Source organism: Onychomys torridus, chromosome X (genome assembly GCF_903995425.1).
Source record: "Onychomys torridus chromosome X, mOncTor1.1, whole genome shotgun sequence".
NCBI lineage: Eukaryota > Metazoa > Chordata > Mammalia > Rodentia > Cricetidae > Onychomys > Onychomys torridus.
The window spans coordinates 129,956,858-129,977,555 of NC_050466.1; the positions used below are offsets into that span (position 1 = coordinate 129,956,858).

The window sequence follows — 20,698 nt, forward strand, 5'->3', positions numbered from 1 at the left end:
ACTTTGAAGTATATAATTATCTGTTGTCAACCATAGTTATCCTGCTGTGCTCTGGAACATCACAAGTTATTCCTCCTACTTACCTGAATCCCATACCTGTTGTTCTCTCTTCCCCTCTCCCTTCCCCACTAGTCTATACTCAGCTTCTTACCAACATCTTCTTGTTTCTGCAGTAAGTGAGAACATGTAGTATTTGACTTTCTATGCCAGACTTAGTTAACTGAAACCAAAAATAAGTTTACCTCTTTGATTCTCGGGAACTCCGTACAGTGTAAGTGTTAATTCTGCACTATAATATCATGGTAGAGCTTATAGATTACTTGAAAGAAAAAGACAACTCATTTACTTCACAAAGGAAACATCAGTATTGGATAATATATATTCAGCATTCCCTGGGTTTCTTTATTATATCAATACATTGGAACTTCACTAACACTGAAGGAATAGGCACTACTTTCCTTCCCTATATACCAATTGAAAGAGCAAAACAAAACAGAAACAACTGAGTCACTGGAAAGTTAGCCTTCTGCCCAGTTTCTCAGCTTCAGCAATGGGCAAAGTGAGATTCCATCCAGGCAGTGTGGCTTCCGATTCCATTGTTCTTAACTGTTATGATCCACTGCCACAGTAGGTGCGTTGACATAGGTAGGTTTTGGTATTGAAAGTCTTATGTGTTGTATACATAGCAACTGGAGTGAATCTAACCCTTGTATAGACTAAGGTTCTGAGAAGATATTTTAGGAAGCTTCTTAAATGGCAGAGTGGAACTGGGAGCATTTGAGGGCAGGACCTAGAGATTTCTTTTCCGGAGAGATTGCCCTTGCGTAGTCCAGCTCAGTGGAAGAAAGTTGAGCTTCCTAATACCCAATCACTGGAGGTTTGTTGGGGGTGGGAAGGTTACGAAGAATGAAGTAAAAGGGCACTTGGACATCTTCCATGCAAGCTGTGCAGCTGCATGAATTCTACAGATAAAAGTCTCAAAATAACCAGGGGAATGGCAAGAAGAATGGGGACAAGTGAAAGGGAGACATCTGGATAAGGTGGCCCTGCTCTGTGGATTTGTGCTAGTTAGAGGCCATTGCCTCTTGTCCCTCATACATACTGTCCTCAGTGCAGTTTCCACTCTCCTAAGCCCCCATCCCAACATCTTGGCATGAAGAGCTTTAGCTGGGGTTTGGATTAGATTGTGAAGCCTTTGTTGCTGGATCATCTCATAGCATTGGCAGCCATGTGAACCGTACTTATTTATCGGCTCTCTGCCCAGCAATGACTGCATTCACTCCTATTCCTAAGGTGTCAGATTTACTCTGATTTATTTAACCTTGGCTGGAGAGTATAAAGATGATCAGATAGTGCCAATCTCTTTGGAGTGCCCTGGACAGCTCATTTTAAGAGGGAGAGGTCCTGTGGAGAGGGAGGCAGCAGACTCCAGGGAAAGACAGTTTTGCAATGTCTCGTTGAGTAGGGTGAGCAGTGAGGCAGTGAAAGTCTACTTCCAGTTTGGCTCTTAAATTGCTAGCTCAAAACATTGCATTTTGAATTAGGGACATTATGTTTGTGTTTTCGTTTTGGGGGCCCGTATAATTGTGGTGTGAATCTGTTTCTGAGTTGGAGCTTCACATTTTAATTATGCCTGCTTTTTTATTTCAAAGCTGAGACCTAGCTCCATCACCTTTGCCATGCCACACCACACAGGATGTAAGCACATGATCTTTGGATTTTCATTTGCATACTCTACTAGTCCTGTCTTCATTGGCAGGAAGTAACTGGTCAGACCTGGGCTGTCTTGCTGGCTGCCTTCCTTGCTGGGCTCCAACTTATCTTCTGTGTACATAGCCCTTAGAGTTCAGAGGCCTCTGCTGACTTCTGCCTAGCCTCTGGCTTTCAGCAGTCACGTCCCCACTTGTACATACAGGAGCAGAAGGAAAAGAGGGAGCTGGAGATAGTCTGTGACAGGCTTAGAAACCCAGGGCATCTCCCTGTCCCATCCCTGCCCGCCTGCTGCTGTGGCCACGACAAGAGAAAGGACAGCTAGGAACATAGGAAGAGAGGTCCAGTACCTTGTGGACAGTGCTGTCATTAGCTGCAACGACTAAGATGTCTCAAGAAATGGGAGAGCTCACTCAAACCAGGTTACAGAAGATCTGGATTCCACACAGCAGCAGTAGCAGCGGGCTGCAACGGCGAAGGGGCTGTAAGTGGGGTGTACATTCGTGGGTGGTGGTGGGAGGTGGGTTTAGAAGATCAAACGGTGCTCCCCATCCATTCCTGCCCTCACATAGACGTTGGAATAGATGAGCGATTGAATAAAATAGCTAGAGCACACCAAGAGGCTAATATGAGAAAGGGTAAGGAAGTAAGAGAGAAAGGCAGTAGAGAAGACAAAGATTGAGGATTACATAAAGAGCACCAAAACTACAGGGACCGCTGACTAAGGGCTTTCCCCCTTGAATCAGGAGCTTCTTGTCTAGAATATGAGCATCCTGGTATAGTACTATTCAGAATATTTGATTTTGGCATCTTTTATGAAGGATCTGGAAATGAATTTTGTTTAATTCATGCCAGGGTGAACTAAGGTGATGGTTCCTGGCATGGTGTCTCAGAGGAGGTGCTGAGTCCATAGCACTACCATGTCACTGGCCAGCATTGCCCTTCCTCTGCCACCGTCCTTCTCAAAATAAGTCTGTACCTGCCTGCGCTAGGAAAGACCGAGTACTGAACTCCTGTAGTGCCTCCCTGGCCTTGACATTTCTAGACAATCTTGCTGTTTTCAGGAGTTGAGGGCAAAGACAGTATTACAATGCCATGTCTGCTGGTGTATTATTCACTTTGAAATTTTAAGGAACAGGGACTAAAGGAAAGTAAGCAAAGCTTGGAAATAAGCTTTGAAACCGAAGTATGCCATTTCTCATAGATAACCAAGGATAATCATGCAACAAGGTGTTTGCAGCCCAGCTTGAGACAGCAGAAGGGGGCTAGAGATAAGACATCTGTGAACTGCAGGACTCGGACAGCTCAAGCAGCCGCTGAGGAAGCTTCCAGACTCTTAATGTTAGAGGAGGGTAGGCATAAAGCATACTGGGGGCAATACTTCATCATAGCAGTTCCAGGAAGATGTACAATATTAGATTAGTGCATAGGGTGTAGGATATGTATACAAGAAGAAGACTAGAGAATAAAACCCAGTGTCATGTTCTCTGTTGTTCTCTCCATCAGCAATCCTAATTACTTATCTGGCAGTGTAGTAGTCTGTATGAGATAAAACCTCATTCCACCCTTACCCATCCAGCCACTCTTGATCCTGTTGGGTTTTAGCTGGCAAACAGTGAAGTCATTCTGCATACAAAGCTCTTCCAGAGTGAAAACTCTTATATTCCTAAGAAATCTGACCAATGATCAGGAGGCAGATTCAGGAGGATTGCTCTAAGTTTGAGAGCTAGTCTTAGCTACACTCTAAGTTCTCAACCAGCCAGAGCTATCTCAAAAATTCCAACTCAAAAACAATGTAAGAACAAACCCTGAACAAAACAGAAAAATATGTGTTTATTTTCATTATGAGTTCCACATTCCTTAATTTTTCATAAGAGTAATACTTACCAGATGCAAGGCTGTGTAACTTTGAGTCCCACCTCCTGTGTTTGTAAATGTAGACAAGCCTCTTTTTGCTTCTGTTCTCTCACCTGTAGACTGATGTTGCTAACAGTGCTGTTGCAAAGATTAGATAAGCTGAAGTGGGTAACGTGCTTAGAAGGATGTCCAGCACGTAGTATGCACTCAGTAAATGTTATTAAACAAAAACATGGTTGCCTGCTCTTATTCACTATCATACCCAGTGTTAAATCCTGAGCCTGGCCCAGGACAGAGGCTCTCTAAGTGATCACTTAGCTTTTTCCTTTTCCTTTTATCATTGCCGTTTTCACAAGACATTCCTTAATGATTAACTGAATTGTGTGGCCAGGGCTTTCAGCAATGTCTGCCTTTCCTCCCAGGCTAGGTAGGCAGGCTGTTGTCCCTAGAAAGGTCTGACTCACCTTTTGCTTATAGCATCCTCTCTGGAAGATAGAATCAATAATTTTGTCCTGACTATTAAATGTATAGCCATGTATAGGGTCCTTGGATGGCTGCACTTTCTTACCAACATTATATGTAGATGAGCCACACATATTATTGTTGTGTCTTCCTAGCTTACTTATTTTCCCTTGGTGTGTAATTATATTTTGTGACTATCTTGTAGTTTACCTATTTTACTACTGATGCCCATTAGATAATTTTGAAATTTTAGCTTTAAACAATAATGAAGTGGTCATTTATCTTAGTAAATACTTGTATCTTGCTCTTCTTATGGAATATCTTGGCTGTTCTTGGCCAACTGCTCTTCTCATAAAATTTGGAATCATCTTTTCAAGTTATACACACAGAGAGGCAATATTTTAAAGATTTGATTGGAATCACACTCAATCTATAAATCAATATGGGGAGAATAACTGTCTGATATTTAATTATCCATGAAACATGATATATCTTTTGATATGTTATTTTGAGTAACATTTTATAATTTATTCTAGGAAGGATTTGCACATCATTTTAAGGAATTTTTCTTGTTTATTTTTATTGTTACTATAAATAGTACCTTTGTAGAAAGTTGTGTTTTATAGTAGGTCAATGCGATATATATATATATTATATGGTGAATTTCTAACTGGCAAACCTACTAAGTTTTCTTATTAGTTTTGGCAATTTGTGTGCAAATTACAGCTTTCATTTTTTCCCCAGCAATACTTATCCTTATGATTCTTAAATATCTTTTTTTAATTAATAATTTGCTAAGACCCTCCCCACCTCCAAAACATACAAACACACACACAACACAGTGCAATGTTAAAAAGTATGTTAATAATGTGCATTTGTAGGTTGATCTTGTTTTTAAAGGGACTGTTTTTGAAAGTTTGACCATCGAGTAATTAAATTTTTTTTGGCAGATACCTCTTAAGAAGGTAAGGAAGTTCTTTTTTATTCCTAATGACATAGTTCTTTAAAAGTGAGTTGGTGTTGCAATTTATGAGTTGTATTTCTGTATCTATTGAAATACAGCATGATTATTTGAATTTTAACTTTTTTGTGCTACATGTTTTTTCTTATTATGAGCTAATCTTGCAGTCCTAGGACATAAAAGTACTTCTAAATTTAGTTCAGTACAATTTTGTTCAGTACTTCTGTATTTTCTTCAGGAGAGATTCTGTTTTCATGTTGTCTTTTTCTGGTTTTGGTGTCAAGGTTATACTAACATCATGCAGTGAGGTGAAAACTATTTTCTTTCATTCCATCTGACAGAGTTTGTCCCTGAACTATCTGTTCCTCAAATATTTGGCAGAACTTCCAGATCAAACAGTCTAGTCCTGGGGTGTCTTTTCAACCTTTCCTTCAATGGGTCCCGTTTCTGTGACAGTGTCGCTGTTTGTTTGGTTGCTGCTGTCCTTGTTACGCTGTCCTGGGAAGTTCCCATTTCACACGTTTTCCAGTTTATTGAAAGTTTGGGTGTGCATCTTTTAAAAGATGTTTTCTTGTTATATGTTCTTTTTTCTAAGGTTCATTTATTATCTCTGTATTGAAAAAACCTTTTTCACACACTGTATTCTCTAACAACATTGTTTACTTGTACCTTTGTTTTGTTTTGTTTTTTCCCCTTGACAAATCTTGTGAACAGTTTATATGCTGTATGGTTCTTTTTAAAATAAAAAATCAGCTTTGGGTTTTGTTTTTTAAGCTTCATTTTTTTTTGTTTGCTCCTTCTGTAACTTTATTTTTTGCTTTATCAGCTTTCTAGTAGCTATTCATATCTTGCTGTCTTTGAATATTATTTAAATGAGTTAGATGTTCATCTTTATTTTCAGGCTTTTTTCTTTTCTGATCTATAATCAGCCTACTACACAGCGCTTGTGTTCTATGTATGCATAAATCTTTCTAGACCATTTGATAACCAGATAGTGCCATAGATTTGCTTAGTCCATCACTTACCAGTTGCCCTCCTTGCCTTAGTCTCTATTTCAGGACTACTAGAACAGTGCCAGCCCTTGAGCCAGCTTCTGTTTGGATAGGTCATATCCACTCAAATTCCATTCCTGCTAGAAAACAAACTTTGGGTGATCCCAGGTCCTTGAGATATGCTTTATGGAGCATTTGGTGACTGTTCTCTGAGCACTTGAAAAGACTGTATATTTTACCTTTGTGTTGTGTTTATCTTAATTAAATCTTGCTTGTTAATATGGTTGAAATGTTCCAATATTCTACTGGAGTTTGGGCTGCCTATCATTGTGGAAAATTTGTTAAAGAATCCTAATAATTTGCCAAATTTGCCAGCTTGTTACAAATAATTTTGACAGTTACAAATATATTTAGACTGCTGGTTAAGTTTCCAACCTTGGGCTGGGTGTTGGTGGCTCATGCCTTTAATCCCAGCACTCGGGAGGCAGAGCCAGGTGGATCTCTGTGAGTTCAAGGCCAGCCTGGTCTACAGATTGAGATCCAGGACAGGCTCCAAAGCTACACAGAGAAACCCTGTCTGGGGGGGGGGGAGTTTCCAACATCAGACAAATGGCTGAGGTGTCTTTAACATATCAAAGCTGGACCAGACAGCCAGGATCTCCTAGCATCCCTCAGTCCTGACTTGTTACAGAGTGTGGTTGGCATACCCTGCCCTCTGCCCTGAACTCTCCAGCCCCGGGGATGGGCTACCCTTCCCCCAGAGGCTTTTCTCTGTATGATCTAGACATTTTGGTTACCTGCCCTTTTGTACCTTTGGCCTCCTGGCTGCTGAACCTGGTTCCTCTCTCTCCCTTTTCCCTTATCTTCCTCTTCTCCCACATAGCCCAGCTCAGTCTGGTGATGTTCACTCTAGATTCCTCCAGATGTTCCTACCTATGACTATGCTCTCCCACATATCTATAATAAACTTTCTTCTCCACCATACCTAGGAGCAGTCATATCCTTTTCTTTCCTCTTTATTTCTTTTTTTAAACTGCTATATCTTTGGTAATATTAAATAGTTGATTATTGTTGCCATATTGCCCTACAATCTTATTTCCTTTGATACTAATATATCTACACTCAGTTGTTCTAAATTTAATATTTGCCGGGTGTATTTTCCTTTTTAAAATTTGTTTTATTTTTTTGAGACAGAGTCTCTTTATTAAGTAACTTTGACTGTCTTGGAATTCACTATGTAGACCAGGCTCACAGAGATCCACCTGCTTCTGCCTCCCGAGTCCTGGGATTAAAGTCATGTACCACCACTGCCTGGCTTCTTCACTTCTTTTATAATATCCTTCCTCTCTCTCTCTCTCTCTCTCTCTCTCTCTCTCTCTCTCTCTCTCTCTCTTTAATGAGATAAGGTGTCTGCTAGTTCAGACTGGCCTTGAATTTCTGATCCTTCTGTCTCCACCTTCCTAGTGCTAGGTTGACAGGTATGTACTACCATGCCTAGCTTTTACAGTGTCTTTTGAAGTACAAACATTTTTAATTTTGAACATTATAGAAGTAGAAAGATCACAAGTTTGAGGCTAGCCTTGGCTACATAGCATCTTTCAGTTCAGTCTTGGTTGCAATACTATGTCTCAACAATACAATTGTTTTAATTTTGATAAGTCCAACATACTTATTTTCTTTTCTTGCTAGTAGTTTAAGTATCATTTCTAAGAAACTAATTCAGTGCTATAAAGATTTATACCTAGGTTTTACTTTAAGACTTTACGAATTTTATAGTTTTGGTTCCTATATTTAGGTCTTTAGTCCATTTTGAAATATTTTTTTTCATATGGAATGAAACAGTAACATAACTTCATTTTGTCTTTATATGTGAATACCTGGTCATCCCAACTGCATTTACTGAAAAGATTTGTTTCCACACTGAATTATTTTGACACCATTAATGAAATTCAGTTGACCATAAATTAAAGGTTTTATTTCTGGGCTTTTAATTATACGGAGCCCCCATTAATTACAGTCTTCATTCCTATACTTTTAGCACATAGTAAAATTTACATATAATAAATTTTGAAACTTTGAAACATGAGTCCTTCAGTTTTGTTCTTCAAAATTTTTTTGGCTACTTTATACATCTTTTGCATTTTCATATGTATTTTGGGGATGCATTGGTCTATTTCTGCAAAGGGGCTGCCTTTGATCTGTAGATCAGCCTGGGAATATTACCATCTTGACAATATTGAGTCTTGGCTTTTGAGCTGTTTCATTTACTTGGGTTGTTTTGAACGTCTTTGTAATTTTCAAAGTACACTTTTATGTTTATAGATTTAATTTTTATGGCAGAATAAATGGAATTGGTTTTCTTAATTTCAACTTCTTTTCTCATTGCTACATTTAAAAATATTTATTTTTTAGATTATAAATCTATCATTTCCTCCTTCCCTTTCCTCCCTTAAAACCCTCCCATGTACCCCTCCTTGCTCTCTTTCAGATTCTTGGTCTCCTTTTTCATTAATTGATGTATATGCCTCTATGTATGTATATACATATATTTTCCTAAATACATTAATACAACCTGCTCAGTCTGTACACTGTTACTTCTGTATATGTTTTCAGGGCTGACCTTCGGCTACTGAACAGTCAGTTGATGTGATCTTTCCTGGGGAAGACTGTTTTTTAGCACTCAGCTTTCTTTATTTGCCTGTAGTTCTTTGTGTGGGGTTGAGGCCTTGTGAGCTTTCCCTCATCCATGTTAGCATATCTGCTGTTGTCCATGTTCAGCTCATGTTTAGGCTGTTGTGTAGGTGGAAGTTTCTGTCCTGCCAGCAACTCCCAAATATCCAGCAGCCAGTTCCCAAATCACCACAGAGAGGCTTATATTAATTATAAATGCTCAGGCTTATTACTAACTAGTTCTTACCTTAAATTAACCCATAATTCTTATCTATGTTTAGCCACGTGGCTTGGTACCTTTTCTCAGTATGGCATTCTCATCTTGTTTCCTCTGTGTCTGACTAGTGATGCCTGGCTCCACCCTTCCTCTTCCCAGCATTCTTAGTTTAGTCACCCTGCCTATATTTGTGCCTGGCTACTGGCCAATCAGCATTTTATTAAACCAATTTGTGTGACAGATCTTTACGGTATTTAAGAGGATTAGTTCACAGCACTGTTGTGTTGGTAAGCCTTTATGGTATACCTTCTGTCATCCCTAAGAGACACAATCTCACAGAAAACTCTATTCCTCTGACTTTTACAATCTTTTCCCCACCCCTCTTTCTCAACAATCCCTGAGCCTTAGGTGTGGGATTTTTTATTGTAGGTGGTTTTTTGTAATGGTCTCTGTCTATTGCAAGGTAAGTTTCCTTGATGAGGGATGAGAACTACACTTATCTATTGGTATAAGGACAAATATTTATAATGTACTTAGGGATTATACTGGTTTAGTAATGTGACACTTTATAGATTCTCCTCTAAGATCTATGACTTCACTAGCTCTGTATAGTTGGCTAAGTGTCCAGTAACAGGCATGATTTCCCTCTCATTGTTTGGGACTTAGGTCCAATTAGAGAGCCGTTGGTTACCACCAAGGTATGAGTACCACTACTGCACCCTTAGGGTTATTGTGCCATGGTGATTATTGTTGTGGTTCATAGGCATCATAGGTGGGTAGGATTGTTGGCTGCTTCCCTTCTTCTGATACTATAAAAGCTAGTCCTCAGTGAAGAGGCGTTTGGATCAGTTCTAGCTCAAAAAGCCTCTGGGTACTTCTTCTGAAGTATATGGCATCTTTAGCAGTAGTATGTATGCCCACTTATGAGGGCAACCAAGGGCAATAACAATACCTTATAATGTTTTGGGAGTCCCTTGGACAATCTTGATGAATAAGTTAAAAGAGGGTTTCTCATGCCTGGTGTTGAGGTTTTGTTAGATGGTCTTTGGGTCTTGGAGGGAGCATTGTCAGTCAAAATGAGAAAATTTCATTTTATATATATATATGTATATTATATATACAATGAATATACTATGTATATTATAGTATTTTTAGGTAGTTAATAGTATGTTTCCTAATGACTCTTCAAACATCCTTACTGTTCGTTTATCCTCCTCCCACCTTCTGTATTTATATCCCTCTTAGTCCCTAATAAGCCCCCCCTCATTTTTCTCACTTTTCACAATCAGATCAATTGTACCCTGCTGTTCCCCTCTCTATTGCTCCCAAACCCCAGCAATGGCCCATTATTATGTTTCTGATGTCTGCATTTACTCTAAGTTATGTGATCTTGCATGAAGATTTGGAGTTAGGGACAAAGCATAAGAGCATGTGATAATTGTATTTCTGAGTCTGGATTGCATCATGCAACCAGATGATCTTTTCTAGTTGCACCCATTTACCTAATTTTTTTTTTTTACCTCATTTCTACTTTATAGAAGTGTAACTGGTTTTTTTTGTTTTTGTTTTTGTTTTGGCGGGGGGGGGGGGGGGCTTTCGAGACAAGGTTTCTCTGTATAGCTTTGGAGCCTTTCCTGGAACTCACTTTGTAGCCCAGGCTGGCCTTGAACTCACAGAGATCCACCTGGCTCTGCCTCCCGAGTGCTGGGATTAAAGGCATGCGCTACCACCACCCCTAACTGATTTTTATGTACTGATCTTGTTTCCTGTGACATTTCTGAAGTAATCATGTTCCATAGTTTATTGTATTCCTTTAGCTTTTTTGTATATAAGATTATGTTATCTGCAATAGAGAGTTTTATTTCTTCCTTTCGATCTGAATTACTAAAATTTATTTTTCTTGGGTAATTATGTTGTCTAGAACCTCTAGTTGGATGTTAAGACAGAAATGTATGGCCACAGGCACAGAGACTGGGGTAATGCAGGCTCAAGTCCAACAATGCAGCAGCCATCACATTCTAGAAGAGGGAAAAAATGTATCCTCTTCATATGTCTATCCTCCAGAACTGTGAGAAAATAAATTTATCTTACTTTTTAAAAGAGAGAAACAGATGAGGTTAAAACAAACACCCTGATCTTAGGTAACTAAACATTCATTCATTCACCATTAAGTGTGATATTCTTGTGAATTTTTTATAGAAGCCTGTGATGCTTACCTTGATTGGCAACTGGATTGGATTGAGAAGCACCTAGGAGATTAATAAAGTACAGCATTGGGTCTGGCTATGAGAGCACATGCAGGGAGGATTAACCACTTAGAATGGGATGGCACCATCCCATAGGCTAAGGGCCCAGGTAGAATAAAAGAGGCAGAGGAGAAGCTCCCTAGTTCAGCCCTCTCTCTGCTTCATATTATAATGTGAGCTGCTTTGCTCTTCCCTATGCTCTCTGCCATGATGGGCTGAAACTGTGAGCCAAAGTCAGTCTCTCCTCTCTTAGTTGTTTTCCTCAGGTATTTGCCACAGGAACAGAAAGTCTGATAACCACAATGTCCTTTATGAAACTGAAGCTTTTTCCTTCTGCTGTTTGTCACGTGGCATGATTGTATGGCTTTTCATTTTCAATTTCTGTTATGCAGTATTACATTTACCAATTTTCAGAAATTATACCAACTTTGCATTCCTATAATCAATCAAGTTTGGTCACAGTATGTAATATTTTTTAATGCTTCTCTGGATCCAATTTGCCAGTATTTTGTTGAGGTCACATATTGATCTGTAATTCTTTTAATATCTTTGTCTGGCTTTGGTATTTCAGAAATATTTTCATTTCTTTTTATTCCATCCCATTGACCACACAATTTCAATGTGTCAGTTTTGAAGCAGCATATTCAAGTTGTAGCATTTGCCCTAGGATTTATAGTATACATTTAAATATTTAAGTTTATTTTCAAATAACAATTTTATATTCAAATATCACTTCATGTATAGCATAGATACCTTTTGCTCAAGGATTCCTAATTCCTCTGACTTTACCCTTGGAACTTTGCCATTAATCATTCCATTTATCTATATGCTATAATCACCTAATACATTCTACTCTAACTTTCATATGCACAGGCATAGGCATACTCATCCACACACATACACATGTAAAAAAAGACCTCCGTTCAAAGGGATTAGTCTTCAGGAAAATATAAATCATAACAATAGTGATATATTACTATATGCCTATTAGAATAGCCCAAATTTTAGAACATAGAATTCTCTTTTTCTTCATTAAAACTATGAAAAATCCGTTTATTAAATCCTTTTCCAACTATTTTCCTTTTTTATATAGATGCAGATTTCTGAGCTCTATCTAAAGAGCTAAAGAGCCTTCAGCATTGTCTAAAGCACCCTCAGTGTTGATTACAGGGCAGAACTGTTAACAGGTCTGAATTTATTTTTAAGAACATATTGCTGAATATTGAATTCTAATTTGACAGTTTCTTTTTTTTAATTCCTTTTCACTGTCTTTTGTCTTCTGATAAGTCTCTGAAATCTCTATCGTTCTTTTATTGATTAAGTGCCTCTCCCTCCTCTCTTTATGACCTCCTTCAAGATTATCTTCTTCTTTGCTTTTTGTGAAATTAGTTAGAATTATAATTGCCAAAGATTGGAAAATTGTTCAGTCACTTATTTTGGGCTTCCCTTTTGGTCACATTTCTCTTTTGGTCTCTTCTCTCTCTTGTAGCTTTTCCAGTTGTAATCACAGTTCTGAATGTTTATTGGCATATTACTAGGCTATGGGGGCAGACGACTGCTCTCTTTTCCTTTAAGTTAAAGTTGTGTGATTGATTAGCGCAGTGGGCCTGTATCTTGCAGCTGTGGCCATCATGAGTATTCCTCTCCCTTTCTATCCAAAGCATTTGCAATCTCTTTTCTTAAAACTCTCTTTCCCACTGACGATAGACTAATTTTTTTCCTTAGGTGAGATATGAAGGCTGGAACAGGATTGTAATGGGACGAATTTACCTTCCTCTAACTGTTCAAAAAATGCTAACATGGGCTGGGGATTTAGCTCAGTGGTAGAGCGCTTGCCTAGCAAGCACAAGGCCCTGGTGTTCGATCCTCAGCTCAAAACAAAAGGGGGGGGGGGACTGGAGAGATGGCTCAGAGGTTAAGAGCACTGACTGCTCTTCCAGAGGTCCTGAGTTCAATTCCCAGCACCCACATGGCAACTACAAGATCTGACACCCTCACACAGACATGCATACAGGCAGAACACCAATGCACATAAAGTAAAAATAAACAAATTATTTTTAAAAATGCTAACATTTTAGATCTCAGACCTCTATTAGAGAAAAGAACTAGAGAGAGACACAGTTGTTATCCTTATGTTCTTCTGTCCAGTGCCACATGGGGAGCTCCCTTTTAACTGCTCTGTGAAAAGCATGTGAGATTCCTGTAAAAATATTTGATAAAAGTGTGGAGACCCCAAAGAGTTCCTAAGGTTCCTATAGGGCCTTCTTACTCTTGTGCTAATGTTTGTCAAAATCATTATTGAACAATCTTACTAGCTTTTGGCATCTAGGGCCTTTATTTGTTGTCCCTGAGTTCCCAATGCAACAACTGGCTTTTAATAAAGTGAACCAAGTAGAGAGTAAGAAAGAACCAGCAAGATTGAGACAAGGGTCATGATCTATTACAGAACATAAGAGTTCACATGAGAACTACCATACAAACTATTGCATGTGCTCTGTTTGACCTAGGGATCTCCCAGTAGACCTTGCCTCCTACAGCATTTTAGAAACCAGAAAACAGTTCAATTAGTACTTTTATTTACTATGCATTTGACATAAGATCTAGCACTTTTACTTGTAGATATAATTCACTTCATTTCTCATAAAGAAAATTGAAAAATGTTTATACAATATATATATATATTAGAAAATATATATATTAGAATATAGAGCTTTATTAAAAATTCATTAAAAAAAACTAGAAATAACCAAGATGCCTTCAATTGATGCTGGATTAACAACTAGAATACCACTCACGAATGAAGAGAACTGTTGAGTCATACAACAATTAGAATATATCTCAAATGCATTACAAACTAAACTCTATTGTGCTAAGAAAAAAAAAAGCCTGAATCAAAGGTTGACATAGAATATAATTCAATCTATTTGAAATCCTGGGAAAAGCAAGGTTATCAGAATAGAATATAGATCATAGTAACCTGGGCTTGAGGGTGGGATGTTATTAATTCTAATTATAATCAGCTATGTAAGAGAAAATTATAGGGATGTAATTGTTCTGTATGGTGTTATGGAAGTGAATATTTGATTTTATATACTTGTAAAAACTCAGAGGGCTAAATTTGTGTTTTGGTTTTTTAAACAAATCATGTAAAGTATTTGGATAATCTAGCATTGAACGTAGTTTGCGACATATAAATCTGAACTGTACTACAAGTATATAGAACAACCTTACCAAATGGGATGGAGAAATATATAACTGTTGTTAATGGTTTGATTGATACTGTAAGACTAATAACAGAAAGTGTCAGTACAGAGATGCTACTGTTGTTGGTGAACTTGTTTCTTGTAGGGTTTTGTATAGTGGATCTCTTAAAAGTTGTTTAGAGATTCCAAATCTTACTTAACTCTTTTGGGAAATGTCAATGTTTTTCTTTTAGTTTTCTGTATATAATATTTTCAGAGCTTTTTCAGAAATACTATTTAGACCTGTCTTCTGTGTACACCCCCTAGTGGTCTCTCTGGGTCTTGGATGGAAGTCTTAAAAGGTTGAGCTTCTAAATTGGTATCCTAATTAGCACCAAAACACTAGCAAGTTGTAAGTAAACTCTTTCTTCTTTTGTTTCTTTTCAGTGCTTTCCAGTTTCTTAGGCTACCATTTTCTGTCCTCTGTTCAGAAACTATTCACTGTAATGGTTGTACTCCTTCTAGAAGCAATGTAGAAGGAAAGGAAAGAGGGAAAACTCCTATGAAGTGCAATCAGAAGTTTTCCTGTGTCCTGCCCGGACCCACAGCCACTCAGACCCAAGTAAACACACATATATTAATTATAAACTGTATGGCTGTGGCCTGTGGCTCAAGCTTCTTGCTAGCTACTTCTTATAATATTAATCTGTATATTGCCATATGTTCCGTGTCTTTACTGTGTGCCATTACATGCTTTTCCCTGGACAGCAGGATGGCATCTCCTCTGCCTCTGCCTTTCTTCTTCCTGTCTCTCTCTTGGATTTCTTGCCTGGCTATATCCTGACTCGCCATAGGCCAGAGCAGCTTCTTTATTTATTTTATTTTATTATTTTATTTTATTTTATTTTGGTTTTTCAAGACAGGGTTTCTCTGTGTAGCTTTGCGCCTGTCCTGGAACTCACTTGGTAGCCCAGGTTGACCTCGAACTCACAGAGATCCACCTGTCTCTGCCTCCCGAGTGCTGGGATTACAGGCATGCACCACCACCCGCCCAGCTCAGCTTCATAGCACCATATATTCACATCATACAGAAAGACATCCCACAGCAACCATCCCACAGCAATGAAATCTGCTTGTGTCCTGCTGACGATCTCTCAAACTCCAGAAAGATTCTCAACCCATAGAGTTTTGATTCCTATAAGCTCCCGTTCTGGGCCACTTCTACTTCTGAGATGCCTTTGAGGTTGCTTCCCTCACTATAGAACTAAATTGTAGAGTCTTGTTGTTTATTTCTGCTCTTTTAGGGAGGCTGCTACCAAGCTCCCAAATAAATCACACACAGAGGCTTATACGTAATAAATACCTGACCTTAATTTGCCTTAGTTTCTAGCCAGCTTTTATTAACTTAAATTATCCCAACTACCTTGTGCCTCTGGGCTTTTATCTTTCTCTTACTTCTGTAAACCTTATTCTTACTCTGTGGCTTGCTGGTTGTGTAGCTGGGTGGCTGGCCCTAGAGTCCTCCTCCTTCTCTGGCTCCTCCCTTCACTCTTCCATCTCTTTTTCTCTCTCCTCCCAGATTTCTTCTTCTATTTATACTCTCTGCCTGCCAGACCCCCCCATCTCTCTATCCTGCCTTGTGATTGGCTGTTCAGCTCTTTATTAGACTAGTCAGGTGTTTTAGACAGCCACAGTAACACAGCTTCACAGAGTTAAACAAATGCAACATAAACAAAAGTAACACCCCTTAAAATAATATTCTACAGCAATAGAGTAAATAAAAACCCAAAAGAGGCTGGGATGTAGCTCAGTGATGGAGCACTTGCTTCAATCTCTAGTAGCTACCCCCCCCACACACACACACAAAATAACCTCGCCAGGCAGTAGTGGTGCACAACTTTAATCCCAGCACTCGGGAGGCAGAGGCAGGTGGATCTCTGTGAGTTCAAGGCCAGCCTGGGCTACAGAGTCAGTTCTAGGAAAGGCCCAAAGCTACACAGAGAAACCCTATCTCAAAAAAAAAGAAGAAAGAAAACCTCAAAGAATTTCTCCCATGTTCTCTGAACATTATTTCTCACTTCTGTTTCTTCTTTTAAAAGTATATTAATGTGTATTTATTTATACAAAGTTATGGGATTCTTTGCTCAAGCCCAAACTACAAGCTTTATTCTCTGACTTACTCTGTCTATTAAACAGGGCCCAATTCTGTGCTTCATGTGATAATGAATTCAGGCTCAGGATAGTGAAGGTTATAAAATAGTGTTAATTTTGTAACTCTCAAGATATTCCTGCTTGTTTGTTTGATTTTTTTCATTTATTTATTTAGGGGTGAGATGTATATACCATGGACTGTATGGGGAAGTAAGACAACATCTAGTGACAGTTGGTTGGTTCTTTTCATTCACCATGTGGCTTTGGGGTTTGAATTCAGGTCAGAATTGAACTTAATGCCAAGTGTCTCTTTGCTCAGCCTTCTCACTATCACTAACCCTTGTTTGAGACAGGGTTTCGCTGTGTAGCCCAGGATAGTCTCAAGATCATGATCTTCCTTCCTTAGTTATCAAGTACTGATGTTACAGGTATGTGCCATTAGACATGTTTAATTATTCCTTCAAACTCTGATATTTTTTCCTAATTTTCCTAACTTTCCTATGTCTGTTTACTTTTCAATATTCATGCAGAGGTTCAGGCATTCTTTTAGGGTTTTATATTTTAGTTAGTGATAGATAAAAGACTCCAAAGAAGACTGGGCTGTATGTGTTTTGCAGAAAGCATATATTTGGTTATTATTTCTTTATCTGGTATTAGAATCTCTCTCTTTGATGTAGGTAAGCAATTTATATTGAAACTCGTTATTCATATACTTGGAATAAAACTCACCATCTTGGTGGATATTGGGGTGCCTGCATGCAAACTCTTAGGCAAGAGTTTCCTAAGTTTCAGGCCAGCCTGGGGACCTAGCAAAACCCTATTTCAAAATATACGTAACTTTCTCTGCAAAATCCTCCCATCTTGTGAAGCATTTTCTGTTCATTATATTTGTTCTTGCTATTTCCTGTTCATAGTATATAATCACTTTTCTTCATTATGTCTTCAAATATTTCTTCTGTTCATTCTTCCATATGTACATATTAAGTATACATGTATTACATTTTCTATTCACATGTTTGTTTTTGTTTTTCTATTTTCCTACTTTTCCTTATTATATTTAACTACTTAAATTTTTTTTATTAAGAAAATTTTTTCATTCATTTTACACACTGATCAAAGATTCCCCCTCTTCCCTCCTCCCATCCCCCAGCCTCCCCACAACTCACCCCCCACTCCGCCTAACAAGAAGACAAGGCTTCCCATGGGGAGGCACATCCAGTAGAGGCAGGTGCAAGCCCTCCCCCTTGCCTCAAGGCTGCACGAGGTATCCCATCATAGGTAGTGGGCTCCAAAAAGCCCCCTCATGCACCAGAGATGGATTCTGATTCTACTGCCAGTGGCCCCCCAAGCAGATCAAGCTATACAATTGTCTTGCCATGAAGAGGGCCTAGTCCAGTCCCATGAAGGCTCCACAGCCATGGATCCAACTTTCATGAGTTCTCACTAGTTTGGTTTGGTCATCTCTGCAGGTTTCCCCATTATGATCCTGATGCACTTGCTCATAGAATAAATCCTCTCTCTCCTACTGGACTCCTGGAGTTCTGCCTGGTGTTTGGCTATGGATCTCTGCATCTGCTTCCATCAGTCACTGGAGAAAAGCTCTATGATGACAGTTAGGGTATTCATGAATCTGATCTCTGGGGCAAGCCAGTTCCATTCAGGTGCCCTCTCCACTCTTTCTAGTAGTCCAAGCTGGAGTCATCCTTGTGGATTCCTGGTAACTTACCTAGGACAGGGTTTCTCTATCTCCATGATATCTCCCTCCATCATGGTATCTCTCTCATTGCTTTCCTATTCCATCCCTGTTCCAGCTTGACCATCCCATTCCCTAGCCTCCATTGCCCACCCCTTCACCCCCAGTTCACTTGTGGAGATCTCATCTATTTCCCCTTCCCAGGGTGATCCATGTGTCCTTCTTTGGATCTTCATTGTTAGCTAGCTTCTTTGGAGTTGTGTGTTGTTGTCTGGTTATCCTTTGCTTTACTTCTAGTATCCACTTATGAGTGGGTACATACTGTGGTGGTATTGTGTTCCCCACAATATTGTGCACCCTAATAAATTTGTCTGGCATCAGAGAACAGACAGCCACTAGAACAGAGCCACAAATGGTGGTTAGAAAATGGGTCAGAGCAAGCCATAGCAGAAGTTGGGAGGTGGTGGTGCACGCCTTTAATCCCAGCACTTGGGAGGCAGAGCTAGCTGGATCTCTGAGTTCAAGGCCACTTTAGAAACAGCTAGGCATGGTGACACACACAGCCTTTAATCTCAGAAATCCAGCCTTTAATCCCAGGGAGTGATAGCACAAAGCAGAAAGGTGTATAAGGCATGAGGACCAGGAACTGAGTTAGTTAAGCATTTGGTTGGTTTAGCATTCAGGCTTTGAAGCAACACAGTTCAGCTGAGAGCCATTGGGATGAGGACACAGAAGCTTGCAGTCTGAGGAAACAAGACCAGCTGAGGAACTGGCGAGGTTAGGTAGCTATGGCTTGTTCTGTGTCTCTGATCTTCCAGCATTCACCCCAATAACTGGCCTCAGGTTTGTTTTTATTAATGAGACTCTTTAAGATTCCAACTACAACATACCATGTTTGTCCTTCCCAGTCTAGGTTACTTCACTCAGGATGATATTTTCTAGTTCCATCCATTTGCCTGCAAATTTCATGATGTCATTGTTTTTCTCTGCTGAGTAATACTCCATTGTGTGTATGTACCATATTTTCTTTATCCGTTCTTCAGTTGAAGGGCATCTAGGTTGTTTCCAGGTTCTGGCTATGATGAATAATGCTGCTGTGAACATAGTTGAGCATGTGTCCTTGTGGTATGATTGAGCATTCCTTGGGTATATGCCCAAGAGTGATATTGCTGGGTCTTGAGGTAGATTGATTCCCAATTTTCTGAGAAACCGCCTACTGATTTCCAAAGTGGGTGTACAAGTTTGCACTCCCACCAACAGTGGCAGAGTGTTCCCCTTGTTCTACATCCTCTCTAACATAATCTGTCTTCAGTGTCTTTGATCTTAGCCATTCTGACAGGTGTAAGATGATATCTCAGAGTCATTTTGATTTTTTATTTCCCTGATGACTAAGGATGTTGAGCAATTCCTTAAATGTCTTTTGGCTATTTGAAATTCTTCTGTTGAGAATTTTCTGTTTAGCTCTGTAGCCCATTTTTTAAATTGGATTGTTTGATATTTTGATGTCTAGTTTCTTGAGTTCTTTATGTATTTTGGAGATCAGCTTTATGTCAGATGTGGGGTTGGTGAAGATCTTTTTCCATTCTGTAGGCTGTCATTTTGTCTTATTTACTGTGTCCTTTGCCTTACAGAAGCATCTTAGTTTCAGGAGGTCCCATTTATTAATTGTTGCTCTCAGTGTCTGTGCTACTGGTGTTATATTTAGGAAGTGATCTCCTGTGCCAACACATTCAAGGCTGCTTCCTACTTTCTCTTCTATCAGATTCAGTGTAACTGGATTTATGTTGAGATCTTTGATCCACTTGGACTTGAGTTTTGTGCATGGCAATATATATGGATCTATTTGCAATCATCTGCAACATCAACTTATGTCAGCACCATTTATTGGAGGCATCACCACAATTTCTTTAACCGTTCTGTTGGAGAACATCTAGGTTGTTTCCAGTTTCTGGCTATTATGAAGAGAAGAGCAGTGAATCAGCAAATGTGCGATGGTACGATGTATCATCCTTTGGGTATATGCCTAGGAATGGAATAGCTGGGTCTTGAGATCAATTCCCAGGATTCTCAGAAACTGCCATATTGATTTCCAAAATGGCTGTACAAGTTTGCATTCAAACCAGCAATGGAGGAATGGTCCTTTTGCTCCATATCCTTGCCAGCATGAGCTGTCACTTGTGTTTTTGATCTTAGCCATTCTCACAGGTATGAGATAGAATCTCAAAGTCATTTTGATTTGCATTAACCTGATAGCTAAGGTTGTTGAACAATTCTGTAAGTGTATCTCAGCCATAAGAGATTCTTCTGTTGAGAATTCTCTTTAGATCTGTACTCTGTTTTTTAATTAGATTATTTGGCTTGTTGATGTCTAGTTTCTTCAATTCCTTATATATTTTGGAAATTAACCCTCTGTCAGATATGGAGTTGGTGAAAATCTTTTACCATTCTGAAGGCTACCATTTTGTCCTATTGATGGTGTCCTTTACCTTACAGAAGCTTTCCGTTTTAGGAGGTCCCATTTATTAATTTTCAATCTTAGTGCCTGTGCTCTTGGTGT

At 39.1% G+C, this 20,698-nt stretch overlaps 1 protein-coding gene across 1 annotated transcript in view; it reads left to right on the forward strand.

Annotated features, from left to right (window-relative positions):
- The first annotated feature begins 1,848 nt into the window (after window positions 1-1,848).
- Window positions 1,849-20,698, forward strand: part of Pfkfb1 (6-phosphofructo-2-kinase/fructose-2,6-biphosphatase 1) — a 57,341-nt gene continuing 38,491 nt past the window's right edge. The window contains exon 1 of the mRNA XM_036175080.1: window positions 1,849-2,194. Within this exon, the coding sequence (XP_036030973.1) occupies window positions 2,098-2,194 (97 nt within the window). The 5' untranslated portion in view covers window positions 1,849-2,097. The remainder of the gene's footprint in view (window positions 2,195-20,698) is intronic.